Below are 17,687 nucleotides of genomic sequence, written 5' to 3'. Positions count from 1 at the left end.
TTCTTCTGAAGGCGGGAGTGTGATGCAGGGGTCAGGAGTCCTGGTCCCCCGCTAGACTGTCACCGTCTGAATTCCGCCTCCACCATTTGTCTTGGGACACTTGTCTCATCTCTCAAACTCAGTTCCCTGGCCTGTGAAACGTGCTGGCCATAGTGTTCTATCCCCAAGGATGCCTGAAAAACGAGATCACACATGAAAGCCGCCTGACCCTGCGTTACCACTTTGCCTATCGAGTGGGGCTGGCGTATCTCCTCCCGCACTCTCACTTTCCTTCCCAACTTCATCCATCATAACACCTTCAGAGGAACTGTTTCATTAAGAGAGAGCACAGTGCAAGGTGGACAAAATTCCCCACAGCCTCCACCAGGCCCCAGGCCCGAGTCTCCCCGCAGGCTGTGAGCTGCTGCTGTCAAAAGGAAAGAGAAGTGAGAAACAGGAAAATCTGAAAATAATGATGATTTATTTTCATTTATGTCACATTTTCATAAATGGCATCTAATTTCAGAAAACAAAACTCAAGTCTGCAAAAAATGCACGTACAAATCATCTAAGGAGATAATTCTACAGAGATATACAAAGTAGGACCAGGGTCTATAAGATTGAGTCAGAAAGCTCACACCCTAGGGTCTGCTCAGGTCCCTGTTCCAACAGAGGGAAACAGCCAAGGAGTCAGGTACCCAAGGGAGCCACTGTCACTTAAAAAAAAAAATATATATATATATATGTACGTATGTATAGATGTCATTCTCATCTACAAGAGTGCACACCTCTGCCAGAATTTCCTAAAGCTACGCGGCTATATCAAGGCAAGGTTATCCACACAGCATTATAAAAACCAGAGATTACATAATTACAGGTTAGATATACAGATATATGCACATCTTTACACAATGATTAAAAGTGTTATTTGCATTGACTCTTGCTTTGGAAGGAAGAACAAAGGAAAAAAGGTAAAGTAGCTACTCATCGAGTAAAAGGCAGCAGTTCAGATTCAGCTCTGAGCAGGTATTAAGCCACTCTGTCTGCAAAGAAAATACAAACTTGGGGAGTGGGGTCAGCTACGTGTGCTAATTTTTTAAACATACACATTCTACCAAGAAACCCATCTCTGGTCATCCCCCTCCCCAGGGAGCATTTGATGATAGAAACAGAAAACTTCTAGTGTGGGGAGAGTGGTTCATATTGTTAGCAATTTGGGTGATAGAACCTTTTGCTATCATTTTTCACTGGCCGAGGACTTGGAATGAGGTATTTGTGATGATTCTTGGGTAGCCTGTGTTCCAAAGGTCATAGAAAAGTGTCCCCTAAGGTACACGATGCCAGAATTGTGGGGGGAAAAAGTAGAGATATAAAAACAAAGTATCTACCACAGCCACTGGAATACTCTCGATGAAACCAACCGTGGTGCCTTTCAGATGGGGTTGTGCCTGGGATGTCCAGGAACCCATGAATGTAGGGCTCTCAACCTTGACCCAGGTGCCCACGACTCTCAGTCTATCTCTTCGAGATCTGACCCATTCCACCCAGCTCGAGAGGGCATGTTCTGGGATCCCCAGGAGGGCAGGTGAGTTTGGTAACTTCTCCCCTTGGAATGAGTGAGCCTGCTGTTTCCTCTGCCCCAGCAAAGACCTGCTTGGAAAATACTGTTTTCTTGAAAGCGCCACAGTGCTGATCCAGGGCTGTGCTGACTGGACCACTGCCTCGTGGCAGGTGAAATGAAAGCAAGGCTTCCTGAACACTCCTTCAAGGAGACGCCCTGGGGGGCTTGAGAAGTTGCCCCCAAGCAGGTCAGGGACTGTCACACCTCACCGCCTGGCCATGCCTCAGCATCTCCACCCCAGCTCACCTTGGCCCTGCTGCAGGTGAGGGATGACCTCCATCCTGCAGAGGTACCAGCAGATGGCTTCCAAGTTCCCCAGGACCAGATGTACTAGCATCAGTGAACATAGGAAGTACCATTTAACTGTACACAAAATCGGGGCCACAGTTAAACGCTTGTGCAGGGTTCTCGCTCATATTTATAGACACCTCAAGCAGAGGGTGCGGGCCATGGAGACAGAACTTCGGCTGACTGTAGCCGTTTTCTGCTTTGCTCTTTTCCACTTTTGTGGCTTGGGCTCGGGCTGTTTCCAACATCTGGTTAAAACCATGAGCCCCAGGGAGAAATTCACACATACTTGTGGCCCTATCCTCGGTTTGGGGGTGTCTCCGTGGGAATGGGGAGCAGACTGGTTGGGTCTGGCCTTCCCACTGTATACTCACAGCCCATCTTCCCTCCCAAAGTGGGGCCCAGACCCAGCTGACAGGCTCTGTCTGGCCTGTGAGCAAACGAGGACACACTTCTGTGCTTCTGTCCTTTCTCTGCAGCTTTACATGGTGGAAAAGCCCTGAGGCTGTGCCCCTCCAATGATGACCACTTGGCTGGCTGGAAGGTGGTAGCCAGTGCACTTTCTCCTCTGATGTTAAAGGTCTATTTTAAGAACAGGGAGGTGTCAGGGGCTCTAATTCTGGCCTGAATTCACTTGAGTCGTCTGTAGAAACCTGGCTTCCTTGGCTGGCCTCAGGGCCACTGTTATAGGCCACAGTGAATGCCTGTTTGAGGACTGATTCCACGCTGATGCGTTCAGAGATAACAAAAATGAAGCTAATGCTAAACCTTCATTTCCTCAAAGATGGGAAGAAGAAGTGGGGGAGGACATGTAACAGCTGTCAGAAAACCTGGGCTGAGCCTCAGAAGGACATGCCTGAATGCTTCAACTGCATGCCGACTTCCTGCCCAGAAAGTGGGATTTTCAGCCCAGGCTGCATGGAGCCTGCAGGTGGGAAAAGTGGACTCCACAGGCAGGGTGTGGGGCTCCCCCATTTCTGGTCCCAGGGGGACCCCCAATAGGGACATCAGAAACACCTGTTTTTGCAGAAGGCGATTGTCTCCGGGGCATTTCCCTGAGGCAGGAGGTCAAGTGCAGGGACCGGAAGGACCAGACCTTAAATGGAAGCTGCAGAGAAGGGTGGGATCCGCAGGGCAGCGGTGGTGCAGAGAGGAAGCAGAGGGAGGCTCTCAAGCCTGCCCCACTCCAGGGAGCTCTTCAGTGTCTGCACACACTCTCCGGGCACTTAGCAGAAACGCAGGGGCCGCCCATCCTGGGACTTGCCTGGCTCCATCCTCTGTGTCCCCAAGGAGAGAGGCAAGCCCATGATGACAACGAGCCCTAAACACACTTCCCTGGAAAGTGTGGCTCTGGGTGTATTTCCTGACCAAAACCAGGGAGCCGAGCAACACCCTACACCAGCTTCCACGGTCCCTGTCCCCTAGGACTATCGCAAGGGAGGCACACATGGTCCCTGTGAATCTGGGCTGTCGGCACTTTCTAAAGCCCTGGCTCACATTAACAAGGGGGCGGGGAAGAGATGGGTGAGGAGGCTGGAACACAGAGGAGAAAAACAGAACTTTAAGACAGTTCAACATGAGACACGAAAGTTACTGAGAGAAAGGAGACTATTTACAATCAGGCGTTAGACGGGGCCACTGAGGAATGAACCAGAACCTCTGCTGGACGTCAGCAAGGATAATTTCAAATACAAACAAAGACCCCTCCCCTTTACCGAGTCAGATCCAAGCCCAGTATTTTGAGTCTGAAGCATTTAACACTGAACACAAGTGAAAAGTTATAAAATATTTTATTAGCGGTCTTATTTCTTCAGAGCCTCTAACTTGATGGCCATACACACTGCACCTCCCTCCGCCCAGCTGGGTCGTTTGGGTTTGCTTTCTGCCACACGCTGATCAAGCCGGCATTTGCTGAAAGACTGAGTTGGTTCTGACTATGCTTCACCATCTGCTCGGCAGGTGTGAAGTCGGTGAATTTTCTCTTTCCTTCTTGGAGTAAAGGACAAGTAAAGATTTACAGACGCCACAGATAATACTGTGAGATACACACCCGGAGCCAGCTGGCGCATGCCTTTGCGCATGTGTGCACACACTCGTAGGCACACACACACTGGACCCTCTCGGACCCCAGCCAGCCCACAGGCAGGCTGCGTTAGGAAGCTACAGCCAGGCACGGGCAGAGGAAGGCACCTCTCCACTGAGACAGGGTGGGTGGGTGGGTGGAGTAGGGGTAAGAAGCTGGGTCCCCAGGCCAGCTCGGGACCCCCCTACAAAAGGCAACTGAGGAAAGACGAGCAGGCTGCCCCCCATCCCCATGGTCTGCACGGTGACAGCAAGTCCAGAACTATCCTCGTTTCGCACTTTACACCTTGAAAAGCACTTTCGAGTCCATTCACACACTGAGAATAGGAGGCAAGAGGGCAGAGCAAAGTAATAGAGCATTTGGGGTCAGACCTGGCTCTCTCCTGGTCCTAGCACCCAGGGCCTCACTGAGCCTCCCCAGCCTCGGTGCTCTGGCTGCACCAAGCATGCGGGGGGCGGGGAGGCGGTGAGGGGGAATCAATACACGTTAGCGAATGAGGACCCAAGCAGAGGAGCTGGTTAGGCACACAGCCGGGCCGCCCAGTGAGGAATGATGGATGCTAGGCACACGGGGGGATGTTCAGCTGTGAACCCACCGGAGGCCTTTCTACCTCACGCACTGGCCTGCCCCTGACCTTTCTCAGGTGGGAAAATGACCTTTCTGTGGATCTCTAGGATGAGTTTTTACCTAAAAGCTTAAGTCCTGTTTCTTGGTCCAGAAGGGCCCTCTCCCAAGGTGACTTAATCAGATTCCAGCACCTTTGTAAAATGTTTACCTGGTGTCTTTCCTTCCCATGTCACCCATACGAAGCTTTGGAAGCATTTAATTCTCAAGCTGATGTTCAGTAAGAGTAGGTGAAAGGGAGGTCTGAGGTACTGCAGACAGAGGCGAAAGGCTCCCAAGATGGGCTGGTCAGCAAAGCCAGGACCTGACGCTTCTGAGGAGCCACGGGGGTTAGAACACAGTGGAGCTCCTTCCTCTCCTCAACCCCATGGATCAGAGATTCTCTGGACTTACATTCTCACCTATACTGACAACCAGAAAGGCAGCACATCACTCATCTGAAGTTTCCTCCTTCCTTTTAAATGAAGAAATGAAATCACAGATGAAGGAAGATCCAAGTCATTACATTCAGAAATTACTTAAAAGAATTAGACTTGGCAAGTGGCCCTGGTTTAAATTTCAATGTGTGAAAGATGGCACGTCACCCTCCCCCCCCACCTCTTAACTAAGCCCATTTAGGAAAATAAAATCAACAAGTTACTTGGATATTATCTTTTGTTGTTGCTTAGTTGCTCAGTCGTGTTGACTCTTTGTGACCTCATGGACTATAGCCTGCCAGGCTCCTATGTCCATGGGATTCTCCAGGTAAGAATACTGGAGTGGGTTGCCGTTTCCTTCTCCAGGGTATCTTCCCGATCCTGGGATCGAACCCACATTTCCTGCTTGGCAGGCGGTTTATTTACTACTGAGCCACTTTGGGAAGCCCGGATATTATCTCAGGCCATTGCAGTAAGGGTTTTTTTTTTTTTAATCAAACTTCCATACAACAAAAAAGCAGATTCACTCGGAGACCCTGATTCCAGGTTACAGCATCCTAGAAGGGGAAATAGTTCTGTTTCCTTCAGAAACCTTCTTTGGCCTGAACCCCCTTCTACCCTGTGGCCACACTGATTCTGACAAGCACACAGGCTCCTGCCAGGAATTCAAAGGCCATTAACCCTACAGAAGTGCCCATGATTCTTGCCCTAGAGGGATTTTGCTTAGGTGATCGCATCATTGGAAAGAAGTTTCCAATCCGGAAAGACTGAAAAGATGATGGTGCCGCTGAGTTGCCATGGAAACCAGATGTGGGAGACAGCATCTCCCATGGCTCTCAGTACACAGTTTGATGGAGCTCCAGAGTCTTGGCCACACTAAGCTTTTGCCAGTTTTTTACAAAGGCCTTGGATTCTCAGGAAATCTCAGCATCTTCCCTCCTATGCAGTTAGTACATCTTTCATGGGCTACACCTGCAGATCCTGCACATTCACATCTGGGTTTCTCTGAGCCCAGGTTCAGTGGAGGTAGTTGATGTGATAAGTGAGGGAAGAGAAAATGTTTGTAAAAAATCAGCAGGATTGAGCTTCTAGAATTTTTAGGCAAAATTAAGGTGCTCAGAAAGTTAGGAGAAAAAAAAACCCCAATATATTTTGCTTAAGTGAAAATAAGAAGCACGGGGGAAATAAAAGATTTTGAAAGAGATAGCCGAATTTGCCTTACAACTTTCTGTACAACTTTACAAAATTCCTGCATGGCTTAGTGCGCATGGTTGGTTCCAAGGTTTTCCTCCAACCTGCAACCAGCAGCTGTGTCTTTCCCAGGTTCTGTCTGCAAATGAGACCAGCTCAGCGATCAAGCCAAACCCCTCACATCTCTCCACGAAGTAGGTTTACCCTGAATAATTTTCTTCACCAAGTACTAAAAAGGTATAGCTTCTGGAAATGAATGAAATTGATCGACTTTTGACTTGGAAAACGACTTCTCGTTGGAAAAAGAGACAAACTGTAGAAAGATGCAACTATGAAAATACCAGTCACAGGATGGAGTCCCTCTTGGCTTCGCCTTTCCACCCCTGGACATCTGACTGCCCAGGGGCCCCGGGAAACCACCCACATTCCTCGTGCAGAACCAGAGCTCCCTGGTGAGAAGGAAGAATTCTGCTGAGGAAGCCTCTTGCCACCCACTATGTGGCAGTTTTAAATTCTGCCTCAGGGGTTGTATTTTAAAAATTTCTGCATGTGAAAAAGAAAGACCATTCTACATCTTCTTCCTAGTTATAGCTAGAAAGGGTAATGGAGAGAAGACCCAACTCAGTGGGGCGGCGAAGTCCAGCACAGGTTCGCTGCCTGACAACCCGACGTAGTCCCCAGGGTCCACAGGCGGGTCTGTGTCCTTGAGCCCGCAAGGGTTCTGGAAGTGGCCCATGGCCACGGTGTCCAACGTTCCTCTCTCTGGCTTTGCAGCACTTTACCTCTCGGCCCGGATTTTGTATCTCAGCACGAGGTAGGCGATGAGACGCAGGGAGATAAAGAAAATCCCCAGGACAATGAAGTCCAAGTAGAGCTTGGCGTTCTCCACGTCCAGTTCTCGCAGGATAGCCTCTGACTTCTGGAAATGGCAGGTCTCGTTGGTGTTACAGTGCAGGTCCTCCCGGTCAAGGCCGTAGATGGAGAGGATGACCCCCTCAAACCCATACCTGAGGGGGGGACGCCAGAGTGAGGAGGGCTCAGGACCCCCCCATCCCTACCTCTGCCCATGTCTGTGGAATGTACACTGACCCCCCCACCCCATCCTCAGCCTGGCTCCCTCCCTCCCTGGAGGTCTTTTTTCCTGGAATACTTCTTAACCACTCTGCAGCTTCCTAGCATAAACTCACTCAACAGCTTGATCGAGTGTCTTCCAATTTCCTTGCCTCCAAAGTCTCCACACACACACAAAAAAACAACCCAAATTTAACCAAGAGTGGGTATTGTTCAGAGGTGACACGAATGGAAAAACACATTGATCACTTCTGATATCACACCTTTTTTTTTTTTTTAACAGTTAAATAGAATAAAAGGTCTGAGAGCTTTTCAAGGCCTGCAGAGCATTTGAATAAAACATTTCTGCACCACCTTTCATTCTGTTCCAGCTCTGCATTATCAGAACAAAAATGCTAATTCCGAGAAGAAAGACACGGGTCTCTGATTTCTCGGTCTTGAAAGGTGCACCATTGCTGAAACTCTGCACAAGGGCTTTGTTTCGATTTTGTTCTCGGGAACAATGTACCTGGCTCTGAATTGACATTCTAGAAAACACAAGCTTGTTCACAGCTTGGGACCCTAGGTGTCATGTGGAATGGCTGTGGCTGGGGGCACAAGCTCTAATGACCGGCCCTGCCTGCTGAGGGCCAAGGTGCCAAAGCGCCTGTGAGCCAAGAGCGTGAAATCTGATGCTGAAGCGCTAAGGCACCAGAGCAGTCTTGTTCAAGAATATGAGGACGCTTGAGACATGTCTTGTTTTCCACTGGATTTCTTACTCAGAACCTTGTACTGTGGTGTTGGAGAAGACTCCTGAGAGTCCCTTAGACTTCAGTGAGATCAAACTAGTCAATCCTAAAGGAAATCAGTCCTGAATATTCATTAAGGACTGATGCTAAAGCTGAAGCTCCAATACTTTGGCCACCTGATGTGAAGAGCCAACTCATTGGAAAAGACCCTGATGCTGGGAAAAATTGAAGGCAGGAGGAGAAGGGAGTGGCAGAGGATGAGATGGTTGGATGGCATCACTGACTCAGTGGACATGAATTTGAGCTACCTCTGGGAGATGGTGAAGGACAGGGAAGCCTAGTGTGCTGCAGTTCATGGGGGTGCAAAGAGTCAGACATGACTTAGCGACTGAACAACAATAAGAACCTTGTTATAAGCAGTGTTTATTCCAGAGAAGAATGAAATTCTTCAAGGCAGCTCTCTAAAGCACGTAGGACATGGGGTTGCCATGGCTTGTCCAGGGCACCAGTGAATGCTTGCTTGGTCGCCCAGTCATGTCCAACTCTTTGCGATCCCATGGGCCATAATGCACCAGGCTCCTCTGGCCATGGGATTCTCCAGGCAAGAATACTGGGGTGAGTTGCCATTTCCAGGGCACCAGTAGCTAGGGTTTATTTTATCCACGAGTGTGTGTGTGTGTGTGTCTGTGTGTCTGTGTGTGAAGGTGAGGCACACACAACTGGGAAGAAAAAGGCACTGATACTTTCTAGGTTCATGACCTGAGAATCCACCCGGCATCTAGCTGACGGCCAAGGAGGGGCTTTCGTGAGCCTCTGCCTGTCCCCAGTTCCCTTCCCTTTGTTGTCCTAAAGGCCCCTAGTTCTAAGGGGCCCCGCAGGCTACCTGACGTAAGAGACATAGGACATCCACTGCAAGTAGGTGGGGATCGTGTCAAAGCTGACGAAGAACCCTGAGAAGAGGAGCACAGGGATGGCCGTGACGGGTCCCACGAAGGTCGCCACCTGGGAGGGGACACAGAAGGACCTTACTCCTACCCACCCCCTCCTCCTAAGGGGGCCTGGAGCCCACAGCCCACGCTTCCAGGAAAGGGCCAGAGCTGTCAGGACAGGTCGTCCAGGTCATCCAGGTCATCCAGGACCAGGATGGCACAGACGCACCCCTTTGGGGAGGAGCAGTCTGGTCTCCTGCACAAGGAGGAGCCAGGTTGGTGCCCAGCAGGACCCAGCAGAACCCAGCAGAGGGGACGGAGGCTGAAAGAGCATGGAGGCCCTGAAAAGCAGGGACAGAGAGATGCTGGTGGGGCCATGAGGGCGCTTGTGGGGTGGGAGGCACACGCCTGAGGAGTTGACATCCTGTGTCCCAGCAAGGAAGGGTCAGGAGTGAGACTCCCTGGGTGCCGAGAGCAGCTGGCATGGGCCCAGCACTTTCTACGGCTGTTGGCTGTGAGATGGACACCACTGCCATTCCCGCCCATGGATGCGGGTGCTGCCCAGAGGCCGTGGACATGGAACACGAGGCCACGCAGCAGGGGAGGGGGCAGCAGAAAGCCGTGGGGTGCTGACTCCCCAGGCTTCTGGCTTTGTTTCCTAAGGCTCAGACTGGCCTGAACACATGAAGCCCTGGAGATGCAAAAACTGTGCACACAGTGGGTTTGGCAGGCTGGGAGTAGGTGGCACCAGACATCCAGAAGGGGCATGTGGAGGGGCTTGGGCAGGTGGGAGTGTGAGCTGTGATGGGGTTGTCTGGGGAACAGCTGTGTGGATCCCACAGAGGCAACAAAACATAGGAATTGAGAGCTTGGCCTGAGAGCTGGCTGCGTGACTGTGACAAAATCACCTTGCCTCTCTGGGCCTCAGTCTCCCCATCTGTGAAATGGGAGGACTGCACCTAACTTGTGGGGGTGCTTAGACTCAATGAGCTCATGTTCAATCACAGGTCCAGCTGGCCTCTGGGCACAAACTCAGCCCGTCCTTGTGCCAGAGACCAGCCGCTCCTCCCCAAACAGGTGCTTGGTGAGAACAGCACTGGTGTGCCCCGTGACCCGTAAGGCCACCTGCTGCTGTCAATTTGCCAATCCTGAGCAGCCAGGACACCTTGATCCCTTCCCCAGCGACCGACTGACCGACCTGCTGAAGCCAGGCTGGGAAGTCAGGACAGAATCAGGAGGAGGGGTCTCAGGGGCGGGGTACTGAGCCCACAGGGCCCGCAGCCCCAGCCACATGGGTGGAGGTGGGGAAGCGAGGTCCGCCCCATGGTACATCCTTGGCTGGTACCTGCAGTGATGTGGATGCAGCTCCGATCAGCAGGCCCAGGGACTGCGCCACCAGGGAGGTCATGGTGCCCAGTGCCGCGAACAGGACGAAGCGCACAGCGTCAGACGGCTGCGACGTCATCCAGTACACGATGCTGCAGTAGGCCACGGGGAACATGATCTGGAAACACAGCACCCGTCACCCTCACCTGCAAGCCGCGCCTCCCGCCCCCCAGGGATGCTGGAGAGCCCCGCCCCGTCATGCCACGCCAGGGCGCATGCGCACCTGAAAGGGCACGTCCGCCATGGTCTTGGCCAGGTAGTAGGCCTTCAGGCTGTACCAGTAATTCAGGTGTTCTCGGAGAAACACGCTCATCTCCAGAGGAACTAGGGGGCAGGAAAGTGAAAAGGGTCACTTGGACATTACAGCACTCCAAGAACTCAGACAAGGGGTCTCCTGCAAGGCCCTCTGCAGCCCCAACTTGGGCTGCCTTCCTGTGAATCTGAAGTGCTTCAAGTATTAATATCTGGAGTTTGAATGGAAAGGTATGAAATGATTCACCTGCCTGGAGAAACTGCCTAGTACGCTGGCATCACTGTAGTGACTGGTCCAAGTATCTCCTGCTGAACCTGTTTTCACTGAGTAACTGACAATGCAATGCCTTTCCCTGGGCAAGTCCTCAGAAGCTGCCCTTGTAAACTCAGGGCAACTTAAGGAGGAGGAACTGCTGGAGGAGCTGTCTAGGCTGGGAGCCTGGTGAAGCCAGTTTTCCACACTGTCCCCCTGAAGCGGCTGAGGGCAGCCTGCTCTGCAAGCAGCCTAGAATTGCACAGAAATCCACCTAGAACAGCATTGCTGCATGCTAAGTCACTTCAGTCGTGTTCAATTCTTTGCGACCCCATGGACTGTAGCCCGCCCTATTCTTCTGTCCATGGAATTCTCCAGGCAACAATACTGGAGCGGGTTGCCGTGTCCTATTCCAGGGAATCTTTCCAACCCAGAATAGCTTTACCCGCTCACAAATTTGGCTGCACCAGGGCTATCTTAACTGAATGAGGTAATGCTCACACAGTAGCATTTGAGGGGTTCCCAATTAGAAAACCTTTTAAAATCTCTCAGCCTTCCACAAGGCTTACAGATCTTCTATTAGTGATTCACTCCTTTGGCTTAAACATGGTATGCATTTTCTCATCTAACAGAACATACAATCATACCTACATCTGTCAACAAAGAAAACGGTATTTTAAAAAATAAAATAAAACACTCTATGTTTGTGGCCAAGAAAGCCACGACTTAGTGGCAGACAAGGAAGGAGGGGTGGGCGCAGGCTGGACCAGGCACTCACATGTGAGGACGGTGGGCATGAGGGCCGCGAACATGAGGAAGAGCATGGAGAAGAAGAGGAAGCCGGAGTTGCTCAGGACCTTCTTGGCTTCGTTGCCAATCCCCAGGTACAGCAGGCCAATGAGGAGGCCGATGCCGATGTGGGACGTGATCCGCAGGTGCGTGAGGACCTGGGCAGACGAGGTCCACACTCAGGTGTGCAAGCTCGGAGGTGGGCAGTGAGAGGACAAGGAGACCAGGGGCCCCAGAGGGGGCGGTCAAGGCTTCTGCCCCTTCCCTCCAGAAAGGTGGCAGTCAACCCGCTTCTCCTGAGGCCTGTGCATTGCAGACGGATTCTTTACGACTGAGTCACCCAGGAAGCCCATTCATTCACTACCCTTAGTTTAAGCTTCCATTATACCAAGCCCAGGACCCTACACCAGCTCATGTGAGTGTGTGTGTGCATACACGCACACACATACACACACAAACTCACAGGGCAGCATTTCACTGCTGTTCAAGCAGAAGGAACTTCTATCCTGCATTAAATCCCCTTCAACATAGCAAAGCAGGACTGTGTCCCTTCGGAGGAGGGGACAAGTGACAAGAACGGTGGTGAAGCGGACAAAGAACGGCCGCAGGACAGACCCACCCTTGCAGAGCAGGGGCTGGATGGCTCCCAGCCCCTCTATCTTTCAAACTGGGTTCCAGAGGCTCCTGGGCACTCAGGGACCCCCTACACAGGCTGTCAGATTGTCCACTCGAAAGGCTGGATCTTGTTCTGATTCCCAATCCTTCACCAACTCCTTCCTCTGCTGGGTGGGGCTTCCCAGAGGGAGGAATCCCCTCCCTGATGCCAGCCTTGGCCAATGGAACGTGAGCACCAGTGGCAGGTTCCGCCACCCCGCCAGGAGCAGGAAGCTATAAGGGCTGCCATTGGGTTTCTCCGACACTTTCCCCTGCCACGTTCTTTTCTAGAACCGGAGCCGGTCCTCCATTCTGGGTCCCCAGACGAGAAGACACATGGGGCAGGACCACAACTGACAGCCACCCACAGGTTACACGAACCAGACATGACTACTGTCATAACCACTAGCAGCCAGGGAGTGTTTGTTACTGCGGCATCACAGAAAACTGACTGATGCAGAAAAAGGAAAGCGCAAGCAGATGAACAGACCCAAAGGTGACCCCTCAGCTTCTGTTGCCATGGAGACCACTGCACACCGCCTTACCGAGTCCCTCATGATGCTGAGGAAAGTCCTTTTGAAGAGGATGCAGAACTGGGTGAGGCAGCTGGCAGAGAAGCTGTGACAGCCTTCCATGGAAGTGGAGTCCTGGGGACACACCAAGGGGGAGAGGAGGGGTGAGCCCCCCGGCCCCCGGACGCCCCCTCCTCTGAGCTGAGGAAAGTGCTCGTGCAGCAGGCGTGCAGGGCTGCGTGCAGTGCTCCCGGGGGCTGGGGGTGTGCATTACCTTTCTCCACCCCTTCCATCGTTTTGTCTGCTTTACCTCTTCAGAGGGCCGGTGCCAAATAAAAGGATTCACCTCGGCATCGCCCCCAGGCTCTCTCCTGCAGTCAGAGTCGCACTTGCCCTCCCAGACCGCTCTCACCAGGCGGCCGTTCTGGTCGCCGTACTCGCCGGACGCGACTTCCATGACTGCACAGAGGAGAGAGACAGAGCGTTCAGCCCAGCATTGCTCATATGGGCCTCTTCCTTTGCAACAAAGTCAGTAATCCGGTGGGAATATCTTTTAACTGATTATATAGATGCCGCGTGAGGATGCTAATGGTGTGATAAAAATCATTTAGCAGCCAATGTTTCCTTTCTCAATGCCCAGCAAGGCCGTTGATCATATCAGGAGGCTGGAAATGCAAATACAGATTGTGATGTTGGACAGCCCGAGAAGTCATGAGCTCATGCATCTATTAACTTACTCATCTGTCTAGTATTTATTGAGTGCTGGTCATGGGCATGCATGCATCAGAGATGGAGCTGAGAGGAGGGCAGAAGGAAGCAAGATTCCTGTTGGGAAGGCAATTCCCAGGATGAGGGTGAGCGATGAGCACTGAGGCAGCTCTTTGGGACCAAGAAGAAGTGCTGGGGGTCCTGAGAGGGGTTTGCTGAGGTTTTGGACTACAAGCTCCACCTCTCAGATCCCTCCACCGACCCTCCTTGACCCTGGTATCATGCCTCCTCTGTACCCCAGACTGTCCAAGGTCCCACCTTGCTCTTTCTCTCTGGGGTCCACCCTCCCCTGGCACCTGCTGCTCCTTCCTCTCCTCCCACCTGTGCTCTCCCTCCACCCTCCCCCATTCCTCCTGATGTAGGACCGGATCCTTCATCTCAGTAAGATTCTTGCTAATGCAATGCCCCCAGGGACCCTTTCTGGCAAAACCAGCTGTTTCCAGAGCCCAGGCCAGGACAGCTAACTCTCTCTGCATCGGATCACAAACCAGGAGAGCCTGGCCCCACCAGAATGTCACGATCAACACCAACCCAGCCAGAACTGCCTGCTCTGCTGGTCATTCACACCCACCACCCTCCAAACAGCCCCTCTCTCCCCACGTCTCTCCCTCTCCTCAGGCATGATATTGAGGAGCCCCTCCCTGGGCTCTCCCCAGTGCCCTGGTCCTTTCTCCTCCCATCTGTCCTTCCCTATAGGTCCTCATCTCTCTGCTGGCCATGGACCTCACCGCCCTTCCTGTTCAGCAGCACCTGTCCCCCACTGTCCTTGCTCCTGAACGACTATGCAGCCAACCTGACCATCCCCACCATCAAGGATGCTTAAGACTCCTCCTCCTCTCCCTCGGCCCGCATCTCCTTCCCGCTCACCCCACTCTGGCCCGGCTTCGTCAGAGCGCCCTTCTTGTAAGACAGAGGCATTTCCCAGCAATAGCATCTCATGGAACACAACTTGGGAGAGGATGTGTAGGAAAGGTGGGGTCTGGGGAACTGCTGGGGCTGGATGCTTGAAAGTAAAACAACTGAGTGAGGAAGGCTGATGACCAGGAGACCAAGAAGGAGGAATGGAATGGGTTGAAGTGTGCCCCCCCAAAAGACTCATGTCCACCTGGAATCTCAGAATGTGGCCTTCTTTGGAAAAGGTTATTTGCAGATGTAATTGGTTTTGGATCTTGAGATGAAATTATCCTGGATTTAGGATGAGCCCTGAATCCAACTGAAGGCAAATGGAGAAGGGGGCTGCAGAGGATGAGATGGTTGGATGGCATCACCAACTCAATAGACATGAATCTGAGCAAACTCCAGGAGATGGTAAAGGACAGGGAAGCCTGGCGGTGCTGCAGTCCATGGGGTCACAGAGAGTCGGACATGACTTAGCGACTGAACAACAACTAAATCAAATGACTGGTGTCCTTATTAGAAGAGGAGGTGACATACAGACACACACAGAGAAACACAGAGAAAAAAGCCATGTTGGGTCACAGGCTAAGGACCATTGGAGCCTCCAGAAGCTGGATGAGGCAGGAAGGACCTTCCCCCAGAGCTTCAGGAGGGAGCCCGGCCCTGCAGACACCTTGACTTCTGGCCTCCAGAGTCTGAAACATGACTTCCTCTTGTTTCAGACCACCCAGCTTGTGGGGCCCCAGGGAAGCAGGACACGATGGCCAGGACAGGACCCCATGCACCATGGTCGAGGGGGAGAATGGGACGGGATCGGGGTGTACAAGCACTTGGTGGTCTAGTGACTACGAAGCTCAAAAGGAAAAGAAGGCAAGCAAGGGGGGTTGCAAGTTCTTGCACTTGGACAGCAGGGAACAGAAGTGGTGGATCTGACAGGAGGACAGGGAGATGGTTCCAGAGGCACTGGACACAAAGGGGCTGCCATCTGCAGACAAACGTGCAGGCTGCACAATGGGCAGATCTGGTGGGGAAGTGACTTGGGACGTTGGTGTCAGTGCCCTGGAGGGTTCCGGCCAAGAGGAAAGGCCAAAGCGGGAGCCCTGGGGGCACTGAGCATGGAGCTCATAAAGCATGAGCTGCAAAGCACAGAAGCTGCAGCCTCTGGATCAGGAGGAGCGACTCCTGTCATTAACCTGGGCTCTAGGCTCCCAGGGTGTTAGTGGCTAAGTCGTGTCTGACTGTGCGACCTCACTGACTATAGCCCGCCAGGCTTCTCTGTCCACGGAATTTTCCAGGTGAGAATACTAGAGTGGGTTGCCATTTCCTTCTGCAGGAGATCTTCGGACCCAGAGATTGAACCTGGGTCTCCTGCATTTCAGGCGGATGCTTTACTGTCTGAGCTACTAGGAAAGTCCTGGGTTCCCAGTGAAGTGATGTGAAAGTCACTCAGTCATGTCCGACTCTTTGCGACCCCATGGACTATAGAGCCCATGGAATTCTCCAGGCCAGAATACTGGAGTGGGTAGCCTTTCCCTTCTCCAGGGATCTTCCCAACCTAGGGATCGAACCTAGGTCTTCTGCATTGCAGGCAGATTCTTTACCAGCTGAAGTACAAGGGAAGCCCTGGATCCCAGGGTCTTGTTCAAAACTGCTTTGGTCAAAATTTGTTGTGTTTGGTCAAAATTTAAGCTGAATTTTAACATCTGCATTAATCAATGCAAAGGGGAATTTGTTAAAGGTTATTTCTTTTTAGAAATAACTTCCTTTAGACCGAAAGCATCACACAGTCAAGTATTGGGAAATATTTGACCTAACAACAGATCCCTTGTTTCTAGTCCCAGGTATTTCATCTGGAGGAAAGAAAACCTCTTTTGACTTGGTCTTGAAAGTTCTGCCTCAGGACGGCACTTGAACTATCTGTGGAATATTAAAGTAATTCTTGATTTGAAGGCTAAAGGTAAGAGTGGAAACCCACCAGGAATAAAAAAGACCCTCTTTTGGCTGGTCAAGGCTCAACTCACCGAAATCGGCCGGGTTGTGGTAGGTTGGGCAATTCAGACCTAAGTCCCTCAAATATGGTACAAGGTTTGAGACTTTCCCTCGGTACACACACTGTCCTTGACTGAGGACATAAAGCTGAAAAAGAGTAAGAAGGAAAACATCAACTCTGCCTTACTCTGTAAAGGGAGAGAAACTCTCAATCCATCCATCCAATGATCCACTCACCCACTCACCCAACCATCCATCCATCTATCCATCCACTTATCCATCCATCCATTCACCTAACCACTCACCCATCCACTCACCCAACCATCCATCCATCTATTCATCTATCTATCCATCAATCCACCCATTCACCCCATCATCCACTCACCTGTCCATCCATCTATATATCCACTCATCCATCCATCCACCCATCCATTCACCCCATCCATCTAACCATCCACCCATCTATCTATCCATCCATTCATCCATCAATCCATCAATTCCTCTCTCAGGACAGCTTTATGTTACCTCCCAAGGACTCAAAGTTCAAAGGGAAATCCATGATAAGTCAGGAAAGACAGAAGCTATCATATGACCAGGAATTATTCACTTTGTTGCCTTTCTTCCCCTCATGCTAACCACTTGCTTAGGCCAGATTTTGGAGCTATACACACTGCATTCCTTGGGACATTTTTTTGCTCAGGATGATATAAAAGCATAAGATTTATAAAAGAGATGATACCGTACAAATATCACAACCTGCCATCTAATTCTGTATGGCAAGTGTCCCCGTCCTGTCATCAGGGGGCCATTAATGAAGCCTCAGTAATGTCAGTGACTCATCCAAGACCCTAGAGAGAGGACACTGGCCAGCTCTTCCTATCCCCTCTGGCCCTGCCACCTGAAGTGCTTATGGCATCAACGTCTTAAGAAACATAACACCTAAGGCCACTCAAAAATGAAGACACCCTCATGAACTAAGCTGCGAGTACCTAGATTTGGTTTCACCCAGGCCAATGACAGTGGGCCAACGTACCTGGTCGAACAGCTCAAAGAGCTTGGCACTGGGTTGGTGGATGGTGCAGATGATGGACCGGCCGCCCTGGGCCAACCCCTTCATCAGGGAGACAACTTGGAAGCAGGAGGCGCTGTCCAGGCCACTGCAAGTCAAGGGACACCGTGAGACGTCTGTGAGCCCCAACCAGACCCCTCATTCAGAGCGCCCTGGTTGTGTCTGTGCAGGCTGGCCTGAGCCCCTCA

At 51.6% G+C, this 17,687-nt stretch overlaps 1 protein-coding gene across 1 annotated transcript in view; it reads right to left on the bottom strand.

The window, feature by feature from the left end:
• Nucleotides 1-3,659: 3,659 nt before the first annotated feature.
• Nucleotides 3,660-17,687, bottom strand: part of ABCG1 (ATP binding cassette subfamily G member 1) — a 65,481-nt gene continuing 51,453 nt past the window's right edge. The window contains exons 8-16 of the mRNA XM_070363621.1: nt 17,464-17,587; nt 16,463-16,577; nt 13,087-13,235; nt 12,810-12,911; nt 11,600-11,768; nt 10,540-10,640; nt 10,276-10,434; nt 8,885-9,003; nt 3,660-7,209 (exon numbers count right to left, since the gene is read on the bottom strand). Coding sequence (XP_070219722.1) covers nt 6,981-7,209; nt 8,885-9,003; nt 10,276-10,434; nt 10,540-10,640; nt 11,600-11,768; nt 12,810-12,911; nt 13,087-13,235; nt 16,463-16,577; nt 17,464-17,587 — 1,267 coding nt within the window. The 3' untranslated portion in view covers nt 3,660-6,980. The remainder of the gene's footprint in view (nt 7,210-8,884; nt 9,004-10,275; nt 10,435-10,539; nt 10,641-11,599; nt 11,769-12,809; nt 12,912-13,086; nt 13,236-16,462; nt 16,578-17,463; nt 17,588-17,687) is intronic.

Source organism: Bos mutus, chromosome 1 (assembly GCF_027580195.1).
Source record: "Bos mutus isolate GX-2022 chromosome 1, NWIPB_WYAK_1.1, whole genome shotgun sequence".
Classification (NCBI taxonomy): domain Eukaryota; kingdom Metazoa; phylum Chordata; class Mammalia; order Artiodactyla; family Bovidae; genus Bos; species Bos mutus.
Note: the sequence above shows the minus strand (reverse complement) of the source record. Positions and strands in the feature narration are given on the sequence as shown.